Raw genomic sequence first — 14,036 nt, 5'->3', positions numbered from 1 at the left:
CGTTGATTCTTATATTTATAAGAAAATGTCCACAAAAGTCAGTTCCTGTACAGTTGAACACATAATTTTGGTTCACTCTCTCATAAGGTAGACTACCCAAAAGTTGCTTAGAAACGATTGGTTTAGCCTTAAAGCAAGTAATGCATTCACGAACAACCTGTCTGCAGAGTGATCTTCCATTTAAAGGCCAAAACATTGTCTTACTGGATACAATAAGGCTTGTCCAGTAAGATGTAAATATTTCCTACGAAAATAGGGTAAAATATATTTAGTCAAATAATGTCTAGCAGGCAGTATTGCAGGATGTTTTTTACAAAAATTGAGGGTAGCATTCTGCAATCTGCCTCCAACTCTTAACATATTATCATTATCTAAAAATGGACATAAATTGCTGATTTTGGAATGTTTTGGCAATGATTTCCCAGACTGAATGCACTTTATTTCTTCCGAAAAGCTTATTGTTTGGACATGTTTAATGATGCAAATTAATCCGTTTTTTAATTCATTTGTTGTAAGATGCCCATAGGTCCTATAAGGAGGTGATAATTTTGCGTTTCTCACAAAACTCGGGCACCAAGCCATCGTTCGTTGAAGTTTTACAAATGATGATATTTTAGAAATGACAGGCAGCTCTTCGATGCTTGTGCCAACACTACAAGTAGCATGTTTATGCTCCTCCCTTAATGCTGCATCACAAATAGGTATATTTTGGGTGAATGGGATATCATTGGAAAGCAGCCATTCTGGGCCTAGAATTTTTATCACCTTAGTGTCCCTAGTTGTATCAGACATGTCCCCTAACGAACCACTATACACATCTTTTAATATTGATGGTTCACTTGTGAACCATTTGTGGAGCTCAAATCCACCTCTCCTTAGTAATTGAATTAATTCATTAATCAGTTCATTACCCATTTCAGAGTTGTTTACACCAGTCAACATGTCATCGACATAGAAATCTCTCAATACTATTTTAGTGGCTCTCAGAAACTCCACACTCTCATCAGTCGCTAACTGCTTCAAAGCTCTCGTAGCCAAATATGGGGCTGATGTTGTTCCATAGGTGACAGTGTTAAGACGAAAAGTTTGTATTGGCATTTCCAAACTCTCTCTCCAGACTATTCGTTGAGAGTCACAATCCTCAGGTCTAACCTTCACCTGTCTATACATCTGCTTTATATCAGCTGTTATTGCAATATTGTGACAACAAAATCTTAAAAGAATACTAATCAAATCTTCCTGGGTTTTTGGACCGATCGTTAAGGTAACATTAAGTGAAGTACCCGATGAGGATTTTGTGCTGTCATCAAACACTACTCTCAATTTGGTCGTTAAACTTGATTCCTTTATTATGTAATGGTGAGAGATATAATAATGTTGATTTTCTACGTCTTTACAATTGGGTGAGAAAACTTCCATTTGTTTTGTTACCATCAGATATTTGCAATGAATTAATAAAGGCACAACACTGGTTCTTTGCCAGCCACACAGCCACACACTCTGGTCAGCACAGCTACACACTCCGGTCAGCACTCCCCGGCCACACCAAAGGAAAAAGCACAATTTTTCCCTCCTTAGGCAGGAAGATCTCTCCCCGCATTCTCAAGTCTATAGTTACACAACACACCTGACACGTGTGACAGAGCTTGGACTGTACATCAACACTACGTAACATAAACACACGTGTTACAATTTTGTTAAATTGAATATCGAACTTAACATCCTTGAGTAAATTGATATATATATATATGAATTGATATTCAATAAATAAATTGATATATATAATATATATATCAATTATAATATATCAATAAATAAATCGAGTCCCCTCCTGAAAAAAAAAAAAAAAAAAAAAGAGTTCGCACCACATGTGCGGAGTGAATGACGACTTATCAGAGTGTGGGACAGCAAAAGTATGTAGACTTATCCAGTGGTGTCGAGTAAACCAGAGTTTTTTAACATTAATGCCTATGTAAGTTGGCTGGGACCACAGAAAACTGGCTACTTAACCGATGGTGTCGACTCGATGTATTTTGAGATTATTTTACTTTAGAAGGTATTATTTAAAATTCCTCTCTACAAACAACACTTTTAGATCTAAAAATAGATCCATATTGTGATAACTGCATTATAATCATATTTACAAAATACATTAAACTTTCCCAGATATAATACAATGTATGGTAAATTAAAATGTATAATAGTATAAATTATATTTTGTATCTTGGATTCTATTTTTACTTTCCTGGCTGTTATGTATACAAAACACCATAAAGTATTGGAATTGTGTCAAATTTGACCTTAGTTTTTTTGCAAATCTCCAAGTTTTGAGACCTCCCGAATCCAAAAAAGTCAAAAAAATTCCACGGATGTGTGCGTGTTGGCCTCTATTTTGCTTAATATCTCGGGATGGTTGTAGAGATTAAGTAACAAAATTTGGCACGGTGGCTCGTATACGAGGGGTATTGATGCTATTAAATGCTGGCGGTTAAAGGTCGAGAGAGAGGCAAGATAAAGGGAATCGTGTGTATCTCCCGTAGGGTCAGACTTGATTTTACTTATTATACTTTTTTATAAAACTTGTCCCTATCCTCAGAATTAAGCTTTTTGCCATTTTATAGTAACTAAGTTATATTGTAATTAAAATTATAAAAGTTATTTTCTAAATAAGATGTTGTAATAGCAGAGGAAGTTATGCAACTCGTTGCCAAATTTTTAACTTAAACAAACTTCAAAATAAAAACTTAAGCATTAGATACAAACCAATAAGCTTGAAAAAGTTTTAATATATAAATGAAAATGGTAACAAATTGAAAAGTTTATAAAACATAATTAACATGTAAATTCATTATTCATCTTAACAGTACTTTTTTTTATTATTATTAATAATTTTTAAGAAAAGATGTAGTTTGTTGAAATTGTAATAAACACAATTAATAATGCAGAAATACATTTTGTTTGAGCTTGACTATATGAATATATTGTAAATTGAAATACATCACACCATTCCAAGTCATGAATTCGAGAGTAAATGCTAATATCACTGCAATGAACTCAACAAACTGAAAGAATAATTTAAAAAAAAATAAAAATTCTTCTAATGAAATATTATTAAGGAGAGGAAAAGCTAGAGAAAGGGTTGATAATGGATCCACATAATTTTTATTGATGAGGATGGGGAAAAAGATTCATTCTGGAAGTCTGAGAAATGTGTTTGAATTCCCATAGTATATTAATTAGAAATTGAGTAAAGATTGTTCTGTTTTATTACTGTGATCTGTCTGTGGTGGTGAACCTATTGGTGAATCTATAGTGACAAGGTGGATTTCTGCATCATTCTAATAATTTTAGCATGTAAATATTCTTTTTAAATATGTGTAAAGTAAATCTTGTATAAAGACAAAGGAATAAAATCAAATTTTCATACTCTCAAACACTTAAAAATTAACAGATTTCTGTGCTTTAATTAATTTACTCAGCAGATTTTAAATTATTAAATTAAATTTTAAAAGTCTTTTTCTATTATTTCATAATTAGTATAATTGACAGCCATTGTAATTTTAATGATTCATTTACATTATGATGAAAAGATCATTACGATTAAACTTTTAATTTTAGATATTCATTTAAGCTAGAATATAGTTATATTTGCATTTCATTAAGAATAATAATGACAATAATTAAGAGAAACTAACCTGAAAGAAATTTGTGTTAATTTTTTGAAGAAAAAGCTTCAAAGTACAATTTCCTTTTTCTCGCCTATCCGCGAAATCTGACACCGATGAGTCATTGTTTACACAGCTGGATGACCTTGAGAACAGCTGGTGTCGTCTTTCGCGGGACATTCTCATGAAACTCTCGGGAGGAGAAGGGTAAAAAGTAGGGTGAATACTAGATGGTGGTATATTTCTAAATATTTTTTTTTAATTACGATTTTAATTGATATTTCCGACCCCCCCGACTTAATTAAACGTAATTATAAAAAAATCTATTAATTAAAAAAATTAAAAAAACTATTGGATGTTGTTTTTGACATCAGAAAATAGCTTTAAATAACTTTACCGAAGTAAAATCGACGCACTAGAAGTTTAGAAGGATGAATGAAGTTCCAGAAAAAAATCCCATAAAAAACAATTAAGCGTTAATTACGGTCATTAAAGGTTAATTAAAATCGCAATAAAATTTTTTCGCGCGGGTAAAAATTTTCTCAGCAGATTTTAAATTATTAAATTAAATTTTAAAAGTCTTTTTCTATTATTTCATAATTAGTATAATTGACAGCCATTGTAATTTTAATGATTCATTTACATTATGATGAAAAGATCATTACGATTAAACTTTTAATTTTAGATATTCATTTAAGCTAGAATATAGTTATATTTGCATTTCTAAAATATAATGACAATTTAAGAGAAACTAACCTGTAGTAATTTTGTAATTTTCATTTTTTGTAGGCTTCGAAGCATTAAAAAAGATTTAGTCAATTTAGAAAAGAAAATTGAAGACAAACAAATTAAAAAAGACGAAAGACTGATTAAAAGAATGTATCGGCCGCACACCTTAAGTAAATATAAATACGAAGCGCCGGATCCCGAATTTAATCTCGGCGAAGAATTGACAGGCGAGCTGAGGACAATAAAAGTCAGTTTTTTTATATCTATTTTTTTTCAACATTTAATTAATTAAAAAAACTTATTGGCATTGATATATTCATTCAAAGATAAGCTGTCAATTCTAAACTTACATTATAAGTACTAATAAGTTTAACTTGTGCAAGCATTTTTTAATAAATCTGTGAAATAATGAAAACATTTAATAGCTATTTCTAATAAACATAAATTTAACTATGATTAAATAATAAAATTGAATACGATAAAGAATTCAACATTTGAACTGTTTGAATTGTACAAATGTTCTATTGATTTAGAACATTTTTTCCATTGTTTTTAATGTTTTTCGAATGTTCTTTTTCATTTAAGTTCGGTGTTCCAACTAAAAAAGTTGATAAAATGTATCGCTTCTTTTACTTGGCTACTTCTAACTCCAGCAATATATCTTATATGTTAAAATTGTTTTGTCAAAGGAACAATTCCATTTCAGAAACCTTCTCAGTTTATGAAATTTTTTGTAGTGCAGAATATGACAAATGTATAAACTTCCTCTATATTGTTATTGCTTTACACCTGTTAGCAAATACTAGTGCAAGGATGTTACCAAAATTTTTTCAGACTGATTTCAATTTCCAATTCTGATTCTTTTGAATAGTTTCTAAAGTTTATTTTTGTTTAGAAGAATTAATGATTTATGTTACAGGCATGGTACATCTATTAATTAATAAACATCAAGCTAAAGATTAGAAAATGATTGGTAAATCCAGAATCAATCTGTCAAAAGAACCTGAAAATTCCATTTATATGTGGATATGCATGCTTTTATTGTGTACTACAAAACAAATTTCAGATAAAGTTAATATTGCAACACTACCCTCAAAAAAACTCTCTCATCATGCCACTTAGGGTTGTCATCTTTGGCAATGCAATGACTGGGGGGAGGAGGAAGGTAAACGAAAAGATGCACTTCTTTTTTCGTGCTTCTCGCAATCAGTATACCTCATAAGTGCTTTAAATCTAAATGAGGTTCGGCAAATGATGCAACAAGTGTAACAAATATCGTCGTCATCACGAATTAACCAATTTTTGAATTCGTTCACTTGAGGCAGTTTTCCTACAGGTACAATTGCATAAATTTTTTCAAGGAAGGAAGAATAAAATGAATGACTAAACCGATTCATCTTAAAAAATCAATTTTTAAAACTCAAAATGACAGTAAATTTAGCACAAATAATTACTACTTTCCTGGCTGTTATATATAACAGAGGGAAAGTAAGACAATTGGTCAAAAAAATTGTAGACTTTGTTTAGATCAAGAGTTGTGGCCTTTGAAATGTTAAATCTGTAAGCCAAATCTTTCAAACTTAAATTTAAGCGAAGTCTCAAACATACTAGCATCTATTGAAAAGGAGTTAATTTTCTGGAATTTGGATGATCAATTTGTTTGCGATAAAGGTTCTGCACCAATGAAAGCAATTTAAAATTGCTGAGTCTAGTAAAAAAATGAACCTTGTTGTCATCACCCTCAAAAAACTCTTCATTAAGATCATGTGTTTTTAAGTTTGTACACTCGTGTTGGAAGCTTTCTAAACCCTTATCCTTGAAACTGTCATTTGCCAGACTGAATTTTACTAAAGATGTAGTTTGTATCCATGCATTAGATTTTAAAAGCTCGGCTTATTCTGCTTCTGCAGTTGTTGAGATCTCTACATCTTTAATAGTAGAAGGTTGGATAGAAGTTTCAGCTTCTAAGGCAGCTCGTTATCTCTTGCAATTACGTGCTCTTTTGTAACGCTCCCGATTTACAGTTGGGTTGTGGCCAGTTTCGTACCCCATGTATAATGTTGGCACCCAGTCTGGTGATGATTTGTCATACAATGAGGAAGATTTCCTTTGGGGTGAAAAAACCTTTTAAATAATATGACAATTTAATATTAAAATTATTAATATATTAGTAATTTTACATACCGTATATTAATAACATTAAACAATATTAAAAGAAGTTATCATTATGGTATGTTATAAAGTACTCCTCACTTTACGACCTATCTGCTTTTAATTAATGACCACTCGCACTTACAACCAATCGAGTTTCAACCTGCAATTCTGGGAATCTCCTTTCTCAGCTTGAGTGTTGATCAGTGGCGAATGGTGACATGGCACTGAGCGTACTATAATAGCCTTTTATGAATAAATTTGAAGGTAGTTGCATAATTTTACAATGATCCTATATTCCCGGTGCAAGCTCCTTGCTTAACGACGTAGTCGTCGGAACGGAACTCGGTCGTAAAGTGAGGAGTATCTGTATGTAAATAATAAATAAGAATTTGTCAGGAACAAGTTGAAGGTTAGTAACAAATAATCATTACATAGTAATGTAAAGAAATGTTAGGTTATTTTGTAAGCAACATTAACTTAGCTATTTGTAAAATGAACAATGGAAATTATTGGTTTATATCTTAAAAAATACAAATTAGACTGGAAGGACAATTGGCTCAAATGCATTTCTAATTCTTCATCTACTAAGTGATTATCTTTGCTTAACACATTAATATTAACTCTACCATATATTACAAGCAGGCACTTTATGTTACTCATGCAAAAGTTTATCTAATTTATTGATAACTAGTAATGTGAATTATTGCTTACCTGAAATGAAATGTTTCTGACAAACTCTTGTATTGATATTCACTTTATTCGTATTGAAATTTTTCCGGTTAATTCTCGAGAGCCATGCAGATTGTCTTTGTTGTGAAAGCTCCTAAGTTTGGGGTCCTTGATGACAAAAAATGATGTTCCTTTGTTCTTGAGTGAACTAGCATTACAGCCAATTACACAACAAATTACCATAGTGATATTCGGGACAAATAAACAACACAAGAACTCCAGCTAAAGCGCACGTGAACACACACAAAATGTAAACAACTCGCAAAGATGCCGCTAGATAATTGTGCATGCTCGTGACATCACTTGGGATATTGATATGAAATCTCTGTATAGGACAAAAATATTTTCTAAAATAATGAATAAACGAAACATTGGCCTAAAACATAACATAAAAATTAATTTTCAATACATATTAAAGTAACAATTCTTGAATTTCATTTGCAGAATTGAGTTATGCTTATTTTGCAAGGATTTTCAGAAAAGTGAACTTTTGATTATAGTTTATTCTTATTATTTTCCCATTAAAGTTGAAATTAGGAAATTATTATTAAACTACATACTAAATTTAAATGTCATATAGATTGTGATCTTCTTCAGTATTACAATTTTCTAAATTTTGCCAATACAGAAGCATTATTTTCCTAATATTTAGTAAAAAATGGATAAGTTATTCATTATTTTTATTAATACGCAGGTAGTTGGAAATATTTTGGAAGATAGATATAAAAGTTTTCAAAGAAGAAATATTATTGAACCAAGAATAAGACAGAAGTGAGTATTTATGAAAATTCTGTTCAAAAGTTAAATTGCTTATTATTATAATTATTGAATAAATACTTAATTTTGCCTTGTAACCCATTAAAGTTGACATACAGTATACGTTAGAAAAATTGGGGATACTATAGATTACCACCTATGGAATTTCGGGACTTTGAGTATATATCTGAACTGAGGGAACCGAGACGAATTCAACGGTACCCTACTTTTGGACCGGAGATGAAAAATAAGAAAGTTGTTATACTTTTTTAATGCTTTCAAGCAGACTGCAATGTAGTTGCTAGTGCTGCCATCTTGCGGTAAAGTCTGCAAACAAATAAAAAAAAAAGCACTCTGAAAGGCAAGAAATTGCACAAAAAGTCGAATGCCACTTCCTTTTTTTTCTTTTGTTTAAGAACTACTGTGAATCAATAACTAGTGACGTTAAACAATCGGCGGCCTGACGGCGGCTCCCCTCCCGGAGGGAGTTTGTCGGAAGCACGAAAAGTTGAAACACCATTCCTTTTTTCCTTTTTCAAGCATTGCGACTCTTGATTGCGATAGCGAGACTGAGGAGCCGTAGCCCCTGAGGTCGACGAGTGCGGGGGTTTGCAAAAGGACTTAACTCGAACTGTAGACGATCTGTGTGCTCGTGGATCAACATCTGCCTCTGTTGAAGGTATATATGGCTGACTTGCCGGACTGCTTGTTAAACACGCGATAGGCTTAGCGGAGAGAGTGACGCGACTCTCGATCATCGCCTGATCACCGAAAAAAGTATGATAAGTTTATTTTTTGCCTCCGGCCTAAAAGTAGGGTACTGTTGAACTCGTCTCAGTCCTCTGAGTTCAAATATATACTCAGTCCTGAAATTCCATAGGTGGTAATCTGTAGCAGGGGTGGCCAACTTTTGTGCACATAAGATCTACTTTTTATCGTAAAAATGTGTCGCGATCGACTTGGTCATAGGCATAGTCTAAGTGGGGAGGGGGAAGTGTGAAATACATGCTATGTTTATACACTGTTTCAGTACGAAGTGCACTCACTGCTTACGTGTCGAGTCATAACTGCATGCATACAGTTGCATTCGGTTACAAATATAATACATTAAGTCAAGACATCGCTAGCTATTGACCGGTCGATCGCGATCGACTTGTTGGCCACCCCTGATCTATAGTACACCCGAAAAATTTTAACTATTTAATACTTGAAGAAATTTTCTAATCTATTTATTTTATTTTTCAGAGTGAAGAGAAAATATAAATTAAAAGTTTTCGAAAGAAAATAAATTCATTTAAAAATTTACATGCTGTAAATATGAAAACTGAAATAAACTAAATTTTTTATTTTCAAACTGAAAGTAAGTTAATAACGTATAAGATTCTTAACATTATATATATTTTCATGCATGGGAGTATCACATGACACGATGATGATTTGATTTTTGGTAAAATTGTTTATTCATTGGAAAAAACATTTTCTTCTTTAACATGCAATTGGTTTTGACTCTCTGCATATACATCATTAGCAGTATATTTATTTTTCCGATTAACATTCAGAGATTGCAGTATTATTTATGCGCAGATAATCTGAATGTGATAATGAAGATCGGTCTAGTAATAAAGTTTTTGAAAATATAATAGTATTGATCATAGAAAATTTTAGGTAATATTAAAACATTAATTGAAGAATTTTTATTTTGCTTCAGGCCATGATTGTAACTGAGATTAAATAATTCATATATGCTATATTACACTTGAATATTTACATTAAAATGTATTTCTGGGGCCGTATTCTGGTCGCTGATTGACTAATCATTTGGATTAGCCGAGGAGAGACTGGAATATGGCCCCTGATTTTATAGATATTTGAAGAATTTAGAATTTATTAAAATGCAAGAGTGTTTTATAATAATCATTAACAGAAGTATCTTGAAAAATAAATCTAATCTTTAATGGAGATGATATTCAGTTTTTTGCCTATAAAACATTTTTTTCTCAAATCTTCAGCTAGTTTAAAATATCAAAAATAAATTATTAGAACAAATAAAATCCATGAACCTTGATTAGGTAATATTTTGGCTTTAATCTAATAATCTATAATCAGAATAGTTAGAAAGATAGAGTTGTTTATTATATCCTGGAGATAATTTAACATGAAATTTTTCAGTTGACACACAAGATATCAAGAAAACTAATGTATAAAAAATAAACCCAATATTATATATTTATTTCAAACTTACTATTTTCTTCTTGAATTACTTATCAGACGAAATAAAAATCGCACATAAAAAGAGCGCATAAAAACAGGTTTGACTGTATATTGTAATATGCATGATGAATTCTTTAACTATCTACATACAAACCTAAAGAATTTCTTAAAATCAAGCACATATTGAAAAAGTTACTTTCAAATTTAATGAGCAATTATTTATCGTGACATTGTCATAATGCCAGGCTGCAATTTGAAATATATGTTCTTCACCTCAAATTAGTAGTGGCTTGCCTGTGCCTGTACATTATACTTTTCCTTTAACAATAGACTCGTGCCGGTCATCTAACATCTTTCAGGGGAAAATATTTGAATTGAAATAACATGACTTGCAGTTTGTATATAGTTAATTGGGACCCCTGCACCTAATCTTTCCACATTTGGTCTCGTCTTTCCTTAATCTCGAGAACGGCATTAGGTCGACGAAAAACAGACAGACAACAATGGGAATTTATAATGATTAGGTCTAAAATTTTTTCAAATTGCAGCCCATAGTTTTAAGGAATTATTGATATAAACATTTTTGAAAATCATAATGAAGAATACTTTAAAACTAACAATTAGATTCTTAATTACAACTAAAAGTTGAAGTTTAACCAGATGAATACATCTTATGTTAAGTATAATTTAAACATTTGATAAATGTTCAAATATAGCATTTCAAAAAAAAAAATAAACTGGATAAAATCAATATGTATCATAATAATAAACACACTTATATATCAGAAGCTTGTATTTCAGGATAGCAATTTTTGTGGAAGAACCAAAAATTTTATATTTTGCATGGAAAAATCACAGCAAAATGTTTTAAACTAAATTATATTATTTATTTATTTAGTCCAGAACATGACATCAATTAACATTATTCTTAGTTTAGCATGATAAAATCTATTCAAGTCAAACGTTTCCTCGAATGCCAACATAATAGTGACAAAGCATTTTATAAAATACAAGAATCTAACTGTAAAAATGAGTTAGTCATTATGAAGTAACATTTCCTAACAGGCTTCCTGGTTTTATACTTGAATTTCCAGGTTAGTCTGATTTTAATCCTTGAGAATTTTTCAGACTTGAAGATGGATTCCTAGAGGAAGGAATACTTGTTAATTGCATGTGCATCTGGACTTCAATAATGAAATCATAAGAAATTGCCATAGCTGTTAATACAGAAACAAATGAATAAAAATTGCAAAATAACTGAATCCAATCATTTCCAATTCATTCACAATTAAGAGGTATTTACAGTAGATTAGGTCAGCACGGAACAAAAAGAAAACGTCTCTCCTTGACAGCGTCCAAGAGCCAAGTTCGGTCAGCGTGCCAAAATTGCAGTGGTGCCCTCTGCCCTACACCCCCCCCAGTGGGCGAACGTATCACTTCCAGGAAACGTATGGGTAGTCGGACAGTGCGCCCTGATGAGGTTTGTCTTCCGGTCGTCTTGGCAGGTGATGATGTATGTTGGCGGTTTGATGGTGTCGCTGTGCTTGTAGTATAAGTTCCAGTGGTGGTGTCTTCGCTTAGAAGGAATGCGGGTTTCAGTCTATCTGTCGAAACCCTTTTAGGAGAGCCCGCAATGTTGATATCAAAAACTTTTCGAAGCGGCGGCGTACATGGTACAAGCCAAGATAGGCTGGACGAAGTGAAGGGTGTGCGGCTGGATTGAGCACAAAGACATGCGAACAGTCTGATAGCCGTTTAGAAACAAAGGTTGTTCGCTTCCCATGTTGAGATTGGAGTGCCGTACAGCAGCTCGGCTGGGATGCTCCAATGTCCTCTTTGATAGCTGAGCATAAGCCTAGGAGGACGAGTGGTAAGGCTGCCATCCAAGAGGTTGACCATTGCAGATGTGCCGACAGGGCTGCCTTCAGAGTGTGATGTTGTCTCTCGATCAGCCCGTTGGTCTGGGGGTGGTAGGCAGTGATATGGTTGATTTAGAAGCCAAGGTAGTTGCTTAGTGATCTGAACAACTGGCTTTCAAATTGTCTGCCCTGATCCGTTGTGATCGTTGTAGGGACGCCGAAACGTGCAAACCGTGTGTGGATCAGTGCCTTGGCAACTGTGTCCGCCATCTGGTCTGGTAAGGGTGTTGCCTCCACCCACCTAGAAAATCGGTTGACTGCAGTGAGAAGGTATCGCAATCCTTCTGAGAGTGGTAACGGACTGACTAAGTCGATGTTGATGTGTTCGAATCATGAATTTGGAACAAGAAACTTCGACAGAAGTGCACGTGTATGTCGGTGGATTTTCGCCTTTTGGCAGGCCATGCAAGATCGTGCCCACATTTGACAGTCTTTGTTCATATTTGGCCAAATGTATCTCTGAGTGACCAGCTTGGATGTTGCACGGGCTCCTGGGTGTGATAAGTTGTGAGTGGCCGAAAACACTTCCTGTCAGAAAGAAGGGGGAATGTACGGTCTACAGCAACCGGTAGAGATGTCGCAGTACAGGGGTTTTGATGAGCTTGGGAGGGGCATCGTTACTATTTTTAGACTTGGGTTTTGTTGCAATTCGGACAGTTCATCGTTCTGTTGTGCATCTGTGATGGCATCGTAGTTTATGGATGGTGTGCCAGTCGTGTTTATGCAGGACAGAGAGTCTGCTACGACGACGTACCTGCCAAATATATAGTGTAAGTCAGTTGAAAACTGTGATATATAGTCCAATTGACAAAGTTGACGAGGTGACGCTTTGGCCAAATCTTGGAGGAAGGTGAATGTGAGGGGTTTGTGATCTGTGTAGATAACGAATTGCCTCTTCTCCACAAGGTGTCGAAAATGCTTGACAGAAGAGTAGATGGCTAGCAGTTCTCGGTCGTATGCGCTGTATTTCATTTGAGACTTGGTGAATGTTTTGGAGAAGAAACTAAGGAGCTGTTTAACGCCGTCGAGCTCTTGGTGTAAGACAGCTCCCACGGCAACATCTGATGCGTCTGTGGTTAAGGAAATTCTGGCCTCCGGTGCTGGGTGGTCAAGAAGAGTGGCTCTACTTATGGCGTCCTTCATGTTGTTGAAGGCACTGTTTGCTTCTTCCGACCAGACGAGAGGTTTGGTGCTGTTTTTGGTATGGCCGATTAACATGGCATTAAGAGAAACCTGTAACGTAGCACATCCTGGGATGAACCTGTGATAAAAGTTTATCATTCCAAGGAATCGTTGCAGTGCTGTAGCTGTCTCTGGTCGAGGGAAATTTTGAATGCAGTCCACTTTTGATTGTAGAGGACGCAAGCCTTCTGGTGTTATCATGTATCCTAGGAATTGTGTAGATGTGGCACCAAAGGTACACTTAGCAGTGTTGATACACAGCCTGTACTTGTTTAATCTGCTAAAGAGAGTGCGAAGATGTCATTGATGCGTTTCTTTCTCCGGCGAAGCAACAAGAATGTCATCTAGATAACAGAAAATGAAGTCAAGACCGGTGAGCACCATGTTTATGAACCGCTGAAAGGTTTGAGCTGCATTTCGTAGTCCGAAAGTCATGAAGGGAAATTAGAACAGGCCAAAGGGAGTAATGATAGTGGTTTTAGGAATGTCGGGTTTATGTGTGGGTATCTGCTGGTAAGCGCGTACCAGGTCTATCGATGAAAAGATCTTCATAGTATGTAGAATGTGGTTGCAATCTGTAAGGAATGGAATTGGATATCAATTCGGAATGGTAACGCTGTTGAGTGCTCTGTAATCATAGCACGGTCTCCAATCTTCCGACCTTTTCTGTGTCAGGTGTAGCGGACTGGCC

General features: G+C 34.1%; 1 protein-coding gene across 2 annotated transcripts in view; it reads left to right on the top strand.

The window, feature by feature from the left end:
• Positions 1 to 9,393, top strand: part of LOC136984455 (ribosome biogenesis protein NOP53) — a 37,805-nt gene extending 28,412 nt beyond the window's left edge. For both annotated transcript variants that reach the window (XM_067281448.1, XM_067281447.1), the window contains exons 10-12: positions 4,455 to 4,641; positions 7,972 to 8,048; positions 9,279 to 9,393. In XM_067281448.1, coding sequence (XP_067137549.1) covers positions 4,455 to 4,641; positions 7,972 to 8,048; positions 9,279 to 9,321 — 307 coding nt within the window. In that variant the 3' untranslated portion in view covers positions 9,322 to 9,393. The remainder of the gene's footprint in view (positions 1 to 4,454; positions 4,642 to 7,971; positions 8,049 to 9,278) is intronic.
• Positions 9,394 to 14,036: the final 4,643 nt, after the last annotated feature.

This window comes from Centruroides vittatus, unplaced genomic scaffold (genome assembly GCF_030686945.1).
Source record: "Centruroides vittatus isolate TY-2023 unplaced genomic scaffold, ASM3068694v2 contig_920, whole genome shotgun sequence".
Classification (NCBI taxonomy): Eukaryota; Metazoa; Arthropoda; class Arachnida; order Scorpiones; family Buthidae; genus Centruroides; species Centruroides vittatus.
This window is presented reverse-complemented; position numbering and strand designations above follow the sequence as displayed.